This window comes from Macrosteles quadrilineatus, unplaced genomic scaffold (genome assembly GCF_028750875.1).
Source record: "Macrosteles quadrilineatus isolate MER2022 unplaced genomic scaffold, UCM_ALF_1.0 Scaffold_3__2_contigs__length_128488019, whole genome shotgun sequence".
NCBI lineage: Eukaryota > Metazoa > Arthropoda > Insecta > Hemiptera > Cicadellidae > Macrosteles > Macrosteles quadrilineatus.
In genome coordinates this window covers 71,583,294-71,603,117 of record NW_026542596.1, presented here as the reverse complement: position 1 = coordinate 71,603,117, position 19,824 = coordinate 71,583,294, and the positions used below count along the sequence as shown (strand labels likewise).

Below are 19,824 nucleotides of genomic sequence, written 5' to 3'. Positions count from 1 at the left end.
CGGTAGATGTTTGCCAGTTGTTCGACAAGCTACTTGACCGTCAAACCAGTTGACTGTCATTAATGTATTTTAAATTACAGTCAACTAACTTGTCAAGTGACTTGTCGCGCAAATGGTGCACTCCTCTATTTGATGGGTGTATTAGTTCAACATGCACTTAAAGAGTAGGTATGGATACTAGTGATATGACAAAACCAAATCTCAAATCTCAAAACCACCAAGACTTAAGAAAAGTTTCGGTTTCTAGTTTCGATAAGCGAGTTTCGAGATTGAAAAGTTTCGAAATTGAAAATTTTGGCACTTTTTTAACTGCTGAGATTTTTTGTGTCAATATTATTGTTTTTAACACTGTTTACAAACAATCTGGTAGCAATGGAGCAAACAGATCACCCATTAACACTAATGAAACAAGTCAATTGTATTCTCAACTGCAAAAGGCATCTTAAATACTGGAACAACTTACAATTCACTTTCATATCAATATTTATTAGACTCAAAGACATTTTTATTGACCGCTAAATGTTCAAATTATTCTAATATCATTATAATGCCATATCATCTGATCATTAATTTAATATCAGGAGTTCAATTTATTTTAATGTTAGTTGCTTATAAAAAAATATGTTGTTTTGGGTTTGAAGTTTATCTGCCACATTTATGTTATTATTTCTGGATCAGGAGTCAATCTCTTTCAGTTTTGATAACATAATCATAATGAAAATGTTATCTTTACCTGTATTTTTCGGGTAACTAACAAGTTTCGCGTTTAGGTTTTGAAATTCAAGATGCGGGATTCGATGTTTTAAGTTTCGGTTTTGGTTTCGAGATTAGAAATGTCTGGTTTTTGGTTTTGACCATCACTAATGGATACCTCAATACACAACAAAAAAACCGCAAGAAATTACGTACTTTAAAAAATTTTTAAATGTCTATAGCCTATTAAACTGGAAAAAGTCTTGAACTGCATACTGATTTGAAAGTAAAAATAACTTATAATATTAAATAGTGAAGGAAGGACATAAAAACAATAAAAAATCAAACATAATTTTTTATTTACTTATTATTTATGTTCAGCATATATAAAAAAGGCAGCTGCTCTATCGAAATCGTGGTTAACATAGTGAAATTAACCATATAATCTTATGAATTACACTTGTGAAGAACTTCATAAAAAGAGTTCTATTCGTTTTCAGTGTTACACAATATACCAAACCATTATGTACACCCTCACAATGTATTACAGAGTGTAACAATAGTTTCCCGCCATAACAGACGCCCGAGCCAGTAATTGCCTCTTTTCCCCGCCATTTGTTCAGAGTGTGCAGCGTTGTGTACTCTATGGTCTCGTCTCTATTGCTCTATGTCCCGCTGCGTCGTGTAACCGCTTCCTTCCTCAACCTCCGATAACAGCTGCTGCTGAGATTCCTTCCTTGTCTCTTCAAGACTCGAGGATGATTTCTTCATTGAAAAGACACATTCTTGAAGAGATGTCTGTTTGAAACTTTTTTAAAAACAGGGATGTTAATGTTAAATAATAAATTTTAGTAATGTTATGAAAAAAGATAAAGTGTAGAACCTCGATAGCAAGTTTCTCATGAGTATTACCGGTATCACATAAGATTTGTAATCGATGAATGTTTTAAATCAAGGTTCATATATGTGGTTATGGGTAATACAAAATCAAGGACTTTGAAAATTACACTTTGTTATCAAGGGTGACTTACTAATTCCAATAGTTTTATTTTATTTTGTTACGATTTGCAGAAATGTATATTGGATGCAAGTATTATCATATTTAGTTTTATGAATGGTTTGATTGAAAATTATTTGATTGACGAAGGCCCCACTACAAAAATATATTTAGGTAAAGGGGACAACAATGTAATTTTTTTATAGCTCAACTAACTTAGTGAATTTATACAATATATGCGATCAATACTGTACTTTGGTTTCTAAAATATCAGATTCAATATAAGTTTCTAAAACATGAGGGAATATTTAAGCAAATAATAGACGTAAACATTCTTACTAGTAATTAAAATGTATTTACATTCGAGTATGTAAAAAAACAATTAATATAGATTACCTATAATTACAAGAATTCAAAATTGAGAACTAAATTCAATACATCTTTGAATTAGTTAGTTTAATTAGTTTACGTTTAGAAGTGTAAACCACAATACCTATTTTTAGACTTACACATTTCCTTCAGCAGAAATTATGCATGTGTACATCACAAACTTAAAAAAAAACATTTAAGCAACTAAAAATTTAGTTACAGTTTAGCAACTGTAAAAATCAATTTAAATAATCACTCACTAATTGATTAATGTAAAAACCCACCTCTCTCAATTACGCAATACTAACTGCAATACAATAATAATTTCCAAAATATTTTAAAACGTAATCGCACCGGGAACGATGGTCATCTGTCAAAATCCTTCGACCGTAGTGGCAAATAACGTCGGTCGTGACAGCAATGAAGATAGTTGCGGATATTTAGGTAAAAGGGACAATGGTGCAACCAACCACCGCCTCCTTGATATTACTGCGCAGTTGTAAACCAGAACATTGTCCACCGCCTGTTTGATAGCTCCGACTGTAGAAAGTGAAAAGGTTTATGCATCCCTTCACATTGATTATGCGTTTTTATTATTACCTTTCGCACTTGTGAGTTATGAGGCTGGGCTAAAGTGATCGCATAACCGAGTTACTGTTACTAGGAAATTGTGAGCTGAATGACAGTTTGGTAATATTTTCATTGGTTGTGAAGGTCTCAACGGAAGATTGTTGGGCAACCTAAAACGAACTTTTGTGTAAAAGCACAGAATATATTACTGGATGTGACATATTTGGATCAAGTGAGCTTTTTTTATAATTGGAATTGGTTTATGACGACCTAGAACAATATATAGCATTGTATTCAAAAGTATCCATCAGGTTACCATAGCGTGTAGACGTTTGGTTCAGTGTATTGTTGAAATACAATAGCAAATAGTTTCTGACATGGTCGCCCACAGGGGGGTGCAAGGGGGTGCACTTGTAACCCTGGCTAAAAAAAACAAGAAACAAATGTAATACCCTTAATGTTCTGTAATGAATTTTACTCATCAAAAGTGGGATTTAAGAAATTTATTTATTTAAAAGTACTTTTATAATGGTAATTTTAAAAAGGTTTTGAATTGATGTTTAAATCAAATAAGTAGTTGATGTACCATTCTTTTATACTTTAACAAAACTATTTAAGAAAACAAAACATCAATTTTCTTGGCTGTTATCTAGGCTTTATTCAACTGTTAACTTATTTTCCTTTATTGTTTGGCTTGTGGATTTAACCATATAAATTATACACAATAACTTCAAATAGCTTATTAATTTTTAATGTTGGCATATAGAACGATGACTGTTTTGGTTGGTAGTTGTGTTATATGTGTTACCAAATGGCGTTAAAATAGTTTTAAAACACAATATTTTCAGAAATTTCCCCCCACTACACTATATTTATCGGGCCCCCAAGATGTTTGTTAGACCTATATATTGTAACCCCTGTTCCAAATCCTGCAAGCGCTCGTGGTTTCCGATAAGTATTCATTTGGCCAATATGAAATTAGTTCGTTACCCATCCATTGAGAATCCAAAGCTACATAGAAATACATTTTCCATTATTTTGTTTCCAGTTGATAATTTCTTTTTGCAAAAATTAACTATCACTTGAACATTTGTTGTTTAGGATAAGTATTTTGTATTATCAGGGTTTTTTATTTGTCTTCGTTTATTTGGTATACACGTTAGTAAAATTAATTATAATCTTAAAACCATCGTTTTAATCTTGCAATTTGTAAGACTCAATTGTTGGTACAATTACAGTGCTCGCCTAGCTGATTGATTTGACAAATATTTATCAGTGGTCAAAAAAATCAATGTCTTAGAATAATGAGAAGTGTCCAGTAATACATTTCAGAAATTGCTTGAGAAACACTCTTTTAAGCCACCAAAATAATGTAAATATACTTTTGGAAAATGAGTTATTGAAGGCTACTGAGGCTGTTAAGTTCTTGGGCTTACGATTGATACAGGATTAAACTTTCCAAAACAAGTAAAAACAATCGTACAAAGGGTCATATCTTTACTCAGAGTGTTAAATAGATTTAGGCATATATTAGCTGAGAATGTAAAATTACAAATGGCCAGATCTCTGGTAATGCCAATAATAAATTATGGTTTGCCTCCCTTTGGGTTCTCTTTGTCAGCAGAAAATTTGAATATCTTGGATCGCTTGCAATAATAATGCTCTAAGATTTGTATATGATCTAAAAAAATTTGATCACATATCACATACGAGAAAAGAAAGTGAAAAGTTACCAGTGCAGGTTGTTTGCGTCCTTGAAACTGTTTCCATAGTAGTACATTAAGTGGTCAAAACCAACAGACCCTCCTACCTCAAAGATAAACTAACCACTCGAAAAGAAGTACGAGATAGTTGCACAAGACAGGATAGCCTACTGCATTTGCCTCGTGTAAACTTTGAATGTAGTAAGAAGGGGTTTTTCTTTTTTCGGCCCTCAGGAATACAATTCCCTACCTGAAAGAATTAAACATTTTAAGTTATAAGTCTTTCGGACAAGAAACGAAAAACTCTATTTGTAAATATAGGTTAGTTGTATTAGTTTTAATTAAATTATTTGTTCTCTTTTTTTATTGTATTGAAGACTGTGTACCTGACTTGAATTGTTTTGTAAAGCAGTGTATTTTTGTACTGAAAACCGCTTGAAATAAAATACGTTTCTATTCTATTCTATTTATGTTCCATAACGTTTATCATGGTTTAAAACTGGACCCAGCAGGCCTTGAATATTTTTACTTTTATGGTCCTGCTGACTAAACAAAACAGCTGATCTTTATCATTAACAAAGCTACAAAGATTCACTCCATTGTATACCCATCCTTCACTCATATTCAGCTTTTAACACGGGCCTTAGAGTTCGTCCCTGTTTTAAAGAATTTGATTAAGGAATTTATTTGCGAAAGCTAACTGGAATCAAACTCTCTAAAGACTTTAAACGGTTTGGTCACTCTGTGACTTGAACCCTTGACCTTCTGGCCCATAACGCTACCGTTAGGCATTCGGCGTCTAAATACTTTACCATAAACTTGAGTTTGTAATTGTTGAAATTTCTTGACGCAATTTGCATTTTATGTCACACCCAAGTATACGTGATGTGCTCAATTGAACAGACACCGACCAATGCCAAATTTGAAAAATTAACAACAATATAATTTTACTCGTCTTACGTAATAATTACAGGTTGTTTCAGATTCCTAACGTGAAATTCCTATTGGATAAGTTGGGAAGTGATTTCAAACACGAAAACGCTTGATAACGTTTTTGATTGAACTGCAGGAATCGAGTTTTTGTTACTAAGTGGGGTTAGGTTTTGGATTTTGAGGTGGTTTCTTGCACGAAACATCTTTGCTGCAGTCAGATTTATTGGATGCAAGATCAAAACACGTTAACCGACTCAAGCTTGCTGGCCAGCGTAGTTAGTTATCTTCAACTGGCACCTCTATTTATTTCAACGAAATTAGTTATACAGTCCAAGAGTAATTATTTAAACTGTCAACATTTCCTTGTGCATATTTTCTTGCCACAATTCCCAATCATACATCCATATTATGTTTGTTAGCATTAAGATATTCAAAGAATATATAAATATGAATTCACGGAAAAATTAAATGTTAGTGTATGGAAAGGTGAACCCCAATATTAGTTGAAGATTTTTTTTTGTAAATTCCATCTATTGTTTGCGATGTAGTAGAGCAAATTACTTACAGTTTGGAAAACAAATTTCATACTAAATATAAACCCTTCTCTTTCTCTTTGTCGGACTCATAAAGCAATTGTAGTTAATCGACATTTTGACACAAATAAATATAGTTTTTTTGTGTTTATGAAAATCCATTTACGCTTCTCTAAGGTTCTAAGGCTTTCTGTCTATAGACATCTTTGTTTGAAATTAATGTCTATGTACATATGTTTCTTTAAAAAGTGGTTTAGTATAAAGAAATGGATGTTATAATTAGTGTACAAAAAATCAGTACGGTAGGTTCAGTGATTTTCATGCTATTTACTTGAACTTCTAGATACTCCCCATTTAAAAAGCATTGAACCATAAAATGAACAGTTCTCCAATTTTTTCAACAACATGAATACAAATTTGTTTTTTCCACTTCCCTTGTTAAAAACTTGAACTGTATCACTACATCGAAGTTTGAGATGGAGGACCAGAGTTGAGAATGACGGTACACCCTGACTCATCTACAGTAATTACAACTCGGTGTCGAGATGTCCAGGAAGCACCCTACACATTCCAGCACACCACAGAACTTTCTCGTTACATGTCACACAGCACTCTAAAGTCTACGTCTACAGTCTGGTCGGATATAGTACGGACGTTTCTCTGAGCCACAATACTTCAGATGTTTTCTCCTTGGCCTTGCCAACTGCGTCAACTTACAAATCGTCTTAACGCCACTCCTGCCATTAGCAGGACAGAAAAGGATACAACTTCTTCAAGTTAAAGATCCTCTTTGGGCAGATGTTGCCAACGGAGTGGGAAAAGATCACTAGTTGGGTATCAAGCACCGTTGCAGGATCCGTATTAGGTGTATTCCATGTGCCGTACGCTTTAGGAGTCTTTGAACGAATATGATGCTGGTCAATTCTGTTTGTAAAGTCATATGAACTTTGTTAACTGCCGAGGCAAAAATAATATTGAATTTTGGTAACCTAAACGCAAGAGGTTTGTTTGTATAGACCAAAATTTCCGATGGATTTTGAATCATTTTTGGGGGTTATTCCTGTTGGAATTCACCAAGAAAGGTTGTCCCTAAGAAGAGTGAAATAAATTATAAAAAAATAATGTTGGCCTACATCGAAATAAATTATAAACTATAATAATAATATACTTGAAGTGTATGGTAGAACGATTGATTGCATTAAGCACGTTTGCCAATTTAGGGAGATGTTGCAGACAGTGCAGTTGTCATCCAAAATTATATTGTGGTGAAAACTGATAAGGTACCTAGAGTCCTAGTTGAAAATCGGATGAACATAATTATTTGCTTATAGGAATACTTGATTCTAAAAATTATCCATAAATGTTTACACATGATACCAAACAGTAATCAAAGTCCATTTTCACCATCAAAAAAGGTGCATATACATTTAAAATTGAAACAGGCGATAGTGAAAAAGATATTTATCGTCAACCCCAAAGAGAAAATTATGGGCTTAAAAAAGTGTTTGAAATTAAGCTAAACATAATCTAAGGCTAAGATTATTTTCAGTCTGAACATAATGTATTTATATTCTATTTTCAGTTATTGCAATCGCTAAGGAAATTTTTATTGCAATAACACAACTTTAAATCCGAATGATTCAACTGACCGAAAAAGCTTTTCTCTTTAATCATTATAAACCGATACAACGTTACCAACTTAGTCACAAGATGTTATCCAGTTCCCTTTTTAATTCAACTAAGGAATGCAGCCCATAAGCCACTGCAACACCAACTGGAAATAACAATTACCCGTCGTTAGTGAGTCGAAACAAGAATGAGTTCGTTAAAATTTTTCAAGCAGCACAAATATGGTCGCGGATCTTCCTCATGTTTCGTTCAAACTGCGAATACCCACTCAATGCCGATCACGGACAGTCGTGCGTCTTACAAGTATGTGGATCTTTTATGGAACCGAAGACGGTAGAGAACATCGACCCCCCGGTCTGGTGCTTCGATCACTAGTGGATAGTGGAGGCAGTGACATCTCCATGTAACTTTGTAGACATCACTAGAGGATAGTGGAGGCAGTGACATCTCCATGCAGCTTTGTAGACATCACTAGGGGATAGTGGAGGCAGTGACATCTCCATGTAACTTTGTAGACATCACTAGGGGATAGTGGAGGCAGTGACATCTCCATGTAACTTTGTAGACATCACTAGTGGATAAAGGAGGCAGTGACATCTTCATGCAACTTTTTAGACATCAGTAGGTGATAAAGGAGAGACATCTTTATGAAATACCTAAGGCATATGGTAGTAACCTTAAAATATTGTATTTCATTAGTGGTAGGTGAAGCTTTGAAATTTACATGAGACAATTTGGTAGTTACTAAGGTATGAGGTTGTAGTGATATCTTTAAGAAAATATTTAGTTATTACTATGGGGTAGAGAAATACTTTGATAATCACTAAGAATTCTGAGTAGTGACATTCCAGGTAAGAAACACTGTGTAATCATCAAAGTATATTATGAGGCACTTTTAGCTACGAGTACTGTATATTAGGGGTTTACAAGCTTAACGCAACTCATTTATTAGTATTCAAGAAAACGTAAGTGTCCAAATTGACCAGCAAAAAACTAGACCAAAAGTTTTGAAAGTTAAAAAATTTCACGAAGAATGTTTGAAAAGGGCAACTGCACTATGTGTCTTTAACTATCACAGGTAGAAGAACTGTTTAGGAACAGGTTGGGCCGCAAAACAAACCAGAAGCTGTATTTGATTTTAAATTGTCTACAAGTTATGTTCATGAGGTACAAGTTATGTTCATGAGGAGTCCTGGAGGAAAGCTCTGTTATACCTTATCAATCTTGCCAAGTCGTAATTCCGCTGGACTCCGGAGGAACTTGCTAAGAGCTTCGATAACACCGAGTATACGATCCGGACACACGGGTCTATTTTACGAGTGTAGTGAAATGCGTCGAGGTATTTAACACCGGTCATTATGAATTGTAAATCGGGTAAATTTCTTCCAAGAGTAGAAATCTTGGCACATTGCAGATCAAGTTGATTTACTATTAGTTCTCTTAGTATGAATATTCCTCGCCTGATTATTCCTTATATGCTCTGCGGTCCTTGGATGATTTCATATTCAAAAATGAATCATTTGTCTAAATGAATACGTTTTGACCTTACTCATGGCCTAACCTAAACCATCTATTATATTCTATTTTTATAACTTATATTTTACTTTAAATAAATATTGAAAACTATAGAGTCAAACTTCTTGCTGAGGTACCTCAGTATCTTAGGAAGAATGCTGTAGGATGATAGGCTCAAATATTTTTATTTCACAATAATATCAACCTCGGATTAAGATATCGCTTGAAATATACTTAATAATCAAAATGGTACAAAGTATAAAGCTAATGCAAAGTGTTTAAGGAAATTTTTAATTTTTTACAAGCTTTACCGCAACAAGCACTCATATGTTTATGCAGAACACACCAGCACTTTAACTCAAAACAATCAATCAAACTTATTTCTTCAATATCTATTCATGTTTAGTGTTGACAGATGAACACAATGTGTAATAAATAACGCGAACAAAAGAGTCCGTCAGCTGTCCCTTCATCGTCTGAAATAATTCACATCCATCAAACTGACAGTCAATCTGTCGTCTGCTTCCGCGTTGCGGCGGGAGAGTGGCGTTATGGCGGGAAGATGGACCGACCTGTACGGTGTACAATTATCGACCAATAGCACTCATCACAACGAACACAAAGAGTTAGAAAGTTACTCCTGCGTCATAAATTATAGCACAAAGCCTACATTACGTATGTTGTTATGGTTAGAATAACTACGAAGCACTGTTTGTGACAGAGAAAAACTACTTGTTATAGTTTTAGACTACTTAGATATTAGGTTTAAATCAAATTAGCAGTGAATGATCATTGAATGTTAACCTAGGTAGGTAGTATTATATCTACGTTCACTGAGACAGTGCATAAAAATGTCACTATCACAACTTGTATGGAATACAGTACAAGCTTTTTTTGTTCTTACCTGTCCAACACATCAATATTTCACTAACGTTGTGAGCAGAAACTCTCTATCCTTCAACATTCGGTTTTTGGAGTGCGAGGAAATCATCGTGATTTTTAATAATGCTTAGCTGAAGTACTGACCCTCCTCCATCAAACTGACCTACGTTATTGACTGAACCAACATGTTGGTAATTGAAAACCCGGTTTTGGTTTTTTTTACAGTTTAAATTTCTTAGGAATAAGGAAATGAAGTTTAAAAACTGGAGTCTAAAAACTACGACCAGTCGCAGAAAGAAATGTTAACACCTTTAGACAAGAATGCTGTACGAAAGTTGAGTACTGTAATCATTGAATGACTGAAATGTGTGTGTCATAGAAACAGTTTTCAAGCAAACTTTTCAGCCATTGAAGAGACACATGAAGAGGCACATGCTATTAGATTGCATATTACTATTATTATATATTATCATTATATATTATTATTATTTTATATTATATATTATTATTATATTGCTATTATTATTGCATATTAGATGCTGTGACTGATTAATGAAATTGTATAACACTGCAACCTCTAAAAGGACGGTACCAGCAATCGCACATTGGTAAGAATAGTTTAAGTCTTGCACAAAATAAAATGTTTTCTGCATGCATGAAATCGCCAACGTGTTACTATTACTTCTATTCACAATTTCCACGGTTGGGATTTCACAAAGATTCGCATTTACAACAATGTGAACACTATTCCAATCCATAAATTTGCAATATGAACTGAGCAACATATTGCATAGTTTGCATATTGGTGAAGAACTGTATTTACAAATTTGGGACGCGCGCCAAATATGACTAGAGTGTCTCAGAGTTAATATTTCTTCTGGACAACATTCCTACGGCTGCCGTGTAAATTATAATGCTGGATTAAATTTATCACTGCAATTATTAGTTAATATTTCATTAGGATGGAAATTATAAGTGAAAATTATAATCTAGCATCAGAGAAGATCCGTCAACTTTTATTTTCGTCAGTATTTATTGAGTGTAAATAACGTGAAGTATTTATTGAGATTGCTTGTCAAGCTGTTGTACTTCGAAAAACATTAAGTTGTTGAACGACAGTCTATTGAAACCTTTAAACAAAGCTATAGATTGAAAATGTGTTATTTAACGCGAAATATCGAATAGACATGTACTGTATAGCTATAACCATAACAAAAGGGAAATATGTATCACAGTCAGTAAAAAGTAATATTACTTTGATAAATTAACATTTAGTTTGATCTTGATCGGTTTTAATGCCTAATGTGTAAGTCTGTACGAGTTATAAAGTACGATCTTTTGTTTGAAAAAACACCAGAGGATCATTTGAATTCTGTATTAGCTTTGTACATGTTTCCGTGGTTCTTATAAAGAGATCTGACAAGGAAATAAAATTAACCTCCACTACTTAAAATAATTTAATTTCATTAGGAATTAACAAAATCTTTAATTTATTTTATAACTACTTTAGTTCCTATTTAAAACTTCACCCCAGTCACCTTATTCGGGTAAAAAATATGTCTCATTTACTAGAATGTAGATATTGCAAAAAATGTCTCCTACCTCTAAACCAACAAACACTTATAATTAATTCAACAAAAAAAGAGAACGTAGTTTTATACTAATTTATTGTTATCTAGACTTGTTATACATATGTTTTTGATGTCTATTGTTATTTTTGCTGTCATTCTTTTGGTCAACTGCTATTGTCTTCGTGCAATGAATATTAACTTTTACTCTTCTCTCGTGTCGACCAAATAAGATTTTTTGTAAAACTTTGTATCAGTTGATATGAATAAATAAATAAATATCTACGTAGTTCCTACTTTTTCTATGTTGTGCGTTCACGACTATAATCATTCCACCAAACTGTTTTACTTGAAATGTTACACAAGCAAGGCACTTTTTTTTTATAAATTCTTATGTCTACTTTTCGTAGACATTAGCATTGATCTTTTACATTTAACCCCACTGCTAAGTATTTTATTAGAGAAAGTCACTTTGACCTCTGAATGCTTTAACCAAATACAGCGCTGAACGTGAGATAAAGCTTTGGCACAGCATACTTCTCCTTAAGGAGCTGCATTTCTCTGGGTGAAAGAATGGGACTCTTTCTGGGTGTGTAAACGGCAACGTTCCACATTCTGGGTGCTCAAGTGCAATGCCGTGTACGGAGGTACACAGGGACAGTTGCAATTAATAACCTTGTCCCAGCATGACTCCAGCACTTATGTGTCCCCCACATCACATGAACAGCGTGCAGTAGTCGTGTACAGCTGCATAGCGCCTTCCGTCTCTACGATAAGCATGTTTAACATTCATATAGGTGGATAATGAGAATCTACTGCAGTTGGCTAGAGAGTATTCAAATGGTAAAGGGTTATGTTTGATGAGATGTTTCTAGTATGCAAGCTGAAGTGTGGTGTAAAAGAATGACAATTTTCTAGTTTTAAAGTGACTTTTGTTTGGTTTTCGATTGTATTTAATATGTAACAACACAAATAGCTTGTTTTAAGTTTTTTGTAATCGGCCCAACCCCTAGTGTTGGTTGACCTATTGTTATATTTATTGATAGCACATAAAAATGTCGTGTGTGTAGAAATGATGTAGTTTGGAAACGAACCGGCGAGCACTGTAACTGTACCGACAATTGAGTCTTCCAAATTTAAAGATTAAAACGAAGGTTTTTAGATTATAATTGAGGACAAACTACTCATATCTTGTTCAATCTATTTCAATAGGTAAAAATTAATCTTTAAAACAAACCAATCGGGTTTTCACGATTTCTTTCTGTAGATAAGGGGTTTTCCGGTACGACCGTGTACAAAACGATGAAACCTCATTCACCAACGTTTAGGCCTCAATGTAGATTAACATCTTCAAGGTGACTTGACTTCACCACAGTTGATAAAAAGATCAATACATTTTTAAGTTGCCATACATCGAAAACTACATACCTACGGTATTTATGTCACAATTGCGCGGATCTATTATTTTGTAACACGAGTTTTCTACCAATTAAATGAAGCAACCACAAGGGAATTGTAGGAATAAATCTACCACACATACATTACTCTCTTCCAACACGTTCACCTGCCCAGTAATGTCCTGGTTTCCTGCACTTGTCAGGGTGACTTGTACAGGAAGGTGAGAATGAGCGATGTCTACTTGATCCAGGTTACCCTTACGTCACCAACTGGAACTGTTATGGCGCGACATTTTCCGACTCATATCTGAGGATGTCTGGTTTTATGTGACAATCTTTCGCCATTTACTCCCTAAAGAGTTTAAGGGGTTTTAATTGTGTAACAAAGTGAGAGGGTTTTATAAACGTGACTGAGGTCGTTGGGCTTTAGTTTTATTTGGAATTTTTTGGAGCTATATATTTTGGTTGAGTGGGTAGTAAAGAATTAGATTGCTGTTTACGTAACATATCGAGTTTGTAACAAAATGGTTACATTCTCTTGTTGTTTTTGGTAATATTTAGGTTTAAATCGCTTTTAACGTAGTTTATTAATTTTAAACTAGTTCTGACCTAGTATTCATCAAAATATAATTAAATTGTCTATTTCTCCCTAAATTACTAGGGGATAATATCACAGATAAACATACTCCCTTACAAATCTTGAAACTTGCCCTAAAATAATCGAAAACATTTCGTCCGCTCTAGCGATCAGTGTCACCGGACATGAACCGGCCTCTAAAAACTACCTTCAAAATTTACAATGGGGTGAGAAGTCTAGTCGTGTTGGTTAGTCTATGCTAATATGCACCTCACACAATCTAATTAAATAGGTTACAATCGGGAAAAATATTTTAATTTTTCTATTTCATCCTTGTAAAACAAATTCTTGGGTTCCTACATGCATTACCTAAAAATCGTTTGAATCTTAAATTAAGTTAAACGAATTACTAAAAAAATCAACATTCCAATGGTTTTAACCCTTTTCCACTTTAGCTACAACTATTCCAGTTATAGTAATTTAAATATTTTTAATAGATACAGTCCCATAACTATCAATTGCCAACTAAACAGTTAGTTTGCGCAATACAGTAACTTACGACTAATCCATCGACGCAACAAAACCAACTTTCACCAAACTGTTGAGATAATCCAGAAACAATGAAGGCCAATTGTCCAACAATTTCACGACTAATTTTATTACTTACATAATTTGTCGGACGATCTTGATAAAGGACAGTTGACCAAGACGAAGAGAAAGAAAGAGAAAGATATAATTGGAACGCCCTTGGTCCAGTGGCATAACTGGATCTAGGTTATAGTCTATTGTTGACTTAAAACTATATCTAAATTACTTTATTGAGCGTGAAAACTTCAGTGTCGAGACAAAAGGGAATTGAAAATGTCAAAGTCGTAAGATGTTAAACCTCAAAGCGTAGTGAAACACCAACGATGTAAAGTTGTGAAACACCCGTGTTATTTGGATTAGAATTAAAAAAATCAAGTTGATATAATGCTCAATTACTTCACACAAAACAGGGGGAAAATAATTTTGTGAAATTGAAAAAGTAAATACACACAAAATAAATGTTTACCATACAGTTTCTGTGGCGTACACTTTTACGTTAATGAGAGCATTAAATTTAGTCATTGAGTTTCTGTTTATAAGTTTGTAAATCTATTTGTGACGTCATTACAGTAAAATCTTTTACATTCATTATTACTTAAATTCATTGTTAAGCCCCTGAGCTGTATATATTATTGTAAGACTAGATTACTTACGTCAATAGCTCATTGAATTTCATTTAATGTTTCAGTACATGTTTCGACACATTGTCATCCTCAGCTGAGTACTAGTGAAGTTTTTATTCACCATATGGTTTCGTCAATCTTCAATTAAATAACACATAACACAAATACGACACGACACGGAACATATACATTTAAAACACGTAAAGCTTTAGACATGCAGGCCTGCTCGAACAAAACACACGGTCACGCCGCGGGTCGGGGACAGACTGACTAGTGACTATTTGTTTATCCAGGCTTATCATTGTTATCACGGAGGCAGTGGACAGCTGTTTCTTTGGTAGGAATGATAGAATTGAATATCGAGTTGGAGCTAAAATTTAGTTTTTCATTCAGAACAAATTTATTTTCATCGTTATTTTTGTGAGCTCTGTATATTTCGTACTCCTCCAACGTGTCCAATTTTCTGCCCTTTTCACAAATGTGGAGTATTTCTAGACTGTCTTCTATTGTTCCAAATGAGTGGTTATTGTCGATTATATGTTGGCTGAATGCTGATTTCTGTTTGTTCGTCCTAGGGTTTGGTCTGTGTTCTTTAAATCGTGTGTTAAACTGAAATTCACCATTGAAATAGAAAATAATAACCAACTCAACTTTCTCGATTTAACCATAAAAAAGAAGGACACAAAACTTGAATTTAGCATCTACAGAAAACCGACCACAACAGATCAAACAATTCATGCCAGCTCATACCATCCACATTCACAAAAAATGGGTGCCTACAACTCAATGATACACCGTTTACTAAGTATACCATTAAATAAATCCGACTTTGATTCAGAGGTAGCTATAATCAAACACATCGCTAGGGCAAATGGGTATGTTGACAGTTTAGTGGACAGACTTATCACCAAACATAAGAACAAACGAAAAACTAACATCGAAACTTGCCAACTAAACCATGAAAATAAGGCTAAATATGTATGTATCGAATACAGTCACACCATACAACACACATTGAAAAAATCTATGAGGGATAACAACTTAAGCCTAGTCTTCAACACGAAGAATAAAACAAAAAACTTGCTGAATTACAAAACGCCAAATGCAAAAATGAACAATAATAACAAAACTGGTGTCTATAAACTAAAATGTGCTGACTGCCCGAGCATATATATAGGCCAAACTGGTCGCGGGTTTAACACACGATTTAAAGAACACAGACCAAACCCTAGGACGAACAAACAGAAATCAGCATTCAGCCAACATATAATCGACAATAACCACTCATTTGGAACAATAGAAGACAGTCTAGAAATACTCCACATTTGTGAAAAGGGCAGAAAATTGGACACGTTGGAGGAGTACGAAATATACAGAGCTCACAAAAATAACGATGAAAATAAATTTGTTCTGAATGAAAAACTAAATTTTAGCTCCAACTCGATATTCAATTCTATCATTCCTACCAAAGAAACAGCTGTCCACTGCCTCCGTGATAACAATGATAAGCCTGGATAAACAAATAGTCACTAGTCAGTCTGTCCCCGACCCGCGGCGTGACCGTGTGTTTTGTTCGAGCAGGCCTGCATGTCTAAAGCTTTACGTGTTTTAAATGTATATGTTCCGTGTCGTGTCGTATTTGTGTTATGTGTTATTTAATTGAAGATTGACGAAACCATATGGTGAATAAAAACTTCACTAGTACTCAGCTGAGGATGACAATGTGTCGAAACATGTACTGAAACATTAAATGAAATTCAATGAGCTATTGACGTAAGTAATCTAGTCTTACAATTTCATTATTACGTCGTTTTCAAAACGTTACCCTAAATATCTGAGACTTAAAATATTTATGGTCTATCATAATTGATAATTTTAATTCGTAAATATATATAAGAAATGTATCTTTATGGCAAAAACTGGATAGTTGGAATTCAGCTGAACGCACCAAATAGTATAATTCTATCATTCAAGAAATTTTTAGTTCCGCCACATTTGGTAAAAAAAGTGTTCACAATGTTACACCCTATACAAAAATTGTTTGTCACAACAAAATAACAAGTAGGGTATTGTCATTAATTACCCCTTGCAAAGGATAGCCTTCTGATAAGGTTAATCAAAATGCATAACCCATTATAAGCGGTGCAAAACTTCAATAGACAATACTGCAACTCAAACATGACATCGGGGAAAACAGATAATGGAGTGACTTAATTTATTACCAGAGCAACACAATTGTTAATGAGGCGTTCTGTAATGGGATAATACATACGATAACCGATGGAGCTAGGGTAGGCTCCAAACATATCTAGACAGTGGCTACACACGCAGGAGGCTTGATGAAGAGGGAACTCGCAGGAACGGAAATGCAATGTATGCAATTATCCACGATTTCTCCGTAAAGGCCTTCTTGTGTTCAGCCACCTAATGGGACCTGTGTTTGTAATGGCACTAAATGACAGATGTATGCTAGTGTAACGGGAAGAAAGTTTATCTGTCAGTTTATTTGTCGCGGTTATCTGCAAAGGTGATGTTTTTTCAGTACCTAATGAAAAATTAGCACTCAACATAATTTAGCTATTTTTCTATCCAAAATTACTTAACTATTGAGACCATCTTAATACTTACAAAGTGAATATAAGATGAAGTACGGGATATTTACTCAGATAGTTAACAAAACTTTCAAAGTTCTTTACAAGTTGTTTCAAGTGTTCAAATTTGTAATGCTCACTAGCCAAAAGTCGTCATGATTTGAGGGATTAAAAATCAATCCTTCAGTACAATCCACTTAATCCACACACTATAAGCCCTCAGTCTTGGCAGTCTTGGTCCTTTTAAAATCCTCACAACATACGGATATGTTAGGGTAATCATGGTTTGTACCACCAGTTTGATGGTTTGTACCTTCAGTTTGATGATTTGTATCTCCAGTTAGATTAGATGGTTTGTGCCTTCAATTTGATGATTTTTACATCCAGTTTGATAGTTTGCGCCTCAATTTTAATGATTTGTAGCTCCATTTTGATGGTTTGTACCTTCAGTTTGATGATTTGTACTCCAGTTTGATGGTTTGTACCTCCAGTTTGATGGTTTGTACCTCCAGTTTGATAGTTTGTACCTTCAGTTTGATGGTGTGTACCACCAGTTTGATGGTTTGTACCTCCAGTTTGATGATTTGTACCTCCAGTTTGATGGTTTGTACCTCCAGTTTGATGGTTTGTACCTCCAGTTTGATAGTTTGTACCTCCAGTTTGATGATTTGTACTCCAGTTTGATGGTTTGTACCTCCAGTTTGATGGTTTGTACCTCCAGTTTGATGGTTTGTACCTCCAGTTTGATAGTTTGTACCTTCAGTTTGATGGTGTGTACCACCAGTTTGATGGTTTGTACCTCCAATTTGATGATTTGTACCTCCAGTTTGATGGTTTGTACCTCCAGTTTGATGGTTTGTACCTCTAGTTTGATAGTTTGTACCTCCAGTTTGATGATTTGTACTCCAGTTTGATGGTTTGTACCTCCAGTTTGATGGTTTGTACCTTCAATTTGATGGTTTGTACCTCCAGTTTGACGCTTTGTACCTCCAGTTTGATAGTTTGTACCTCCAGTTTGATGGTGTGTACCTCCAGTTTGATGGTGTGTACCACCAGTTTGATCTTTTGTAAAAGGTAAACACGTGCTAACGTATCAAGAGCAGCAAACACACTGAAGCCATGTTCAGGACGTTCACTGCTATAACATGGCGATAATACATGTTATTATACCTACATCCTTCGTCGAAAGTGAACCGCTGCCGAGCGAGAGAGAAAGGATTAAACAACTTGTAAACCAGATCGGTAGTTTAATTTCACCTGTCTGCAAACAAATGATTGTCGTCTGCAACGTTTAAGTTGTTATCCATCTTTGTACATAGCTCTAAATGACTTTAGGTTGTTTTTACCTTTATTCGATTTAGTTCTATCAAATTCTTTGACAACAACGCATCCTCCTTGTAGTGTAGAATGAGTGTTGAATGAAGTGTGATAATCTGTGTAGCTTTGTTTCTAACTATACCAGATTTGTATAAGCCAGGAAAAGGGATAAATAATCACAATCTGCTCACATTTAGAATTGAACCGGTTATCTTTAAATTATCAGGCGAGTATAACCAATCAGCTACCCAAAAATTGCATTTCAACAGCAGATGGGAACTAAACTGGTACCTCCTAATCTGTGGCATCACCAATTCGATCGATGATCGTGAAAGTTGGTAAAATTTTCTTAGGAAGTCTACAATGTACATGCCATGTGATATGAGCACGTGTATTATACAGTGTATATGCACGTATGTTTGTAGGCTACTCTGGCTTTGTCAACCTCCTTGTTACCCTCGGTGTGTGGTTTTACAGGATGCCAGTTCTACCCGGCGGGCGAGTACCTCAGGTTTGTCCGGGTCCCGGAGTCCCTCCCTGTTGGAGGGGAAGTGCTACAAGTAGAGGTACATCCTCGACGAAACCTCACCATACAACCAGTAGATAAGGTGAGTCTACTTAATCTGAATGTAAAGATATTGAGTTAAATAGGTTAAGTTTGTTTGAATTTCGAGTTTCATACTACCTATACTAAAATGCTAAGAATTGTTGCTTCTAAAGTTAGTGTGTGTCGTCAAAACGCGTTCTAAAATTAAAATTCCAATAGCACTTCAATATATTTTTGCTTGAAGTCTAGTGAGAAACAGTGGACCACAGAGAAGATATGACTTCTCTGTGAGTGGACTGTTACAAAAACGAGACCTTCATACTCAGCATAAGACGAAACGTGTACACTAGTAAAGAGGTTGTCATTGTCGATGGTCTCTACCAATAACGAAAATATTAAAATTTACGCACACGCAAAATTCAATAAATCTTCAAAAGGGGATAAGATTAAACTATCCAGCTGGGCGAAGGCCGGAAAGAAATTCAGAGGACGAGGAGGCGAGGAGGACTGTAAAACAGGTTGCGGTGGTTCAAGGTCTCAGGACCCAAGGCCGAGAGAATGTGTCAATGATCTTTGCATAGTCATCTCCATCGACTGACTACTAGAGCATGACTCTCAGCGATGCTTGATAATGTTGCAATTCCTAATGTTTATACAAAATTCCTTCTGTTCGTTCATATTTGTTTGCTCATTTATTTCGCGAGTAGTTCTTAGGTTATGGGTTTGTAAATTAAAAGGGTACGGGGAACGATTGTTAATAATTTAACGCAAACATGTCTACAGCATTCATAG

At 34.8% G+C, this 19,824-nt stretch overlaps 1 protein-coding gene across 1 annotated transcript in view; it reads left to right on the top strand.

Moving 5' to 3' along the window:
* LOC128989295 (cadherin-89D-like) overlaps positions 1 to 19,824 on the top strand; it is a 101,507-nt gene that overhangs the window by 33,118 nt on the left and 48,565 nt on the right. Inside the window, exon 3 of the mRNA XM_054411174.1 lies at positions 18,963 to 19,093. Coding sequence (XP_054267149.1) covers positions 18,963 to 19,093 — 131 coding nt within the window. The remainder of the gene's footprint in view (positions 1 to 18,962; positions 19,094 to 19,824) is intronic.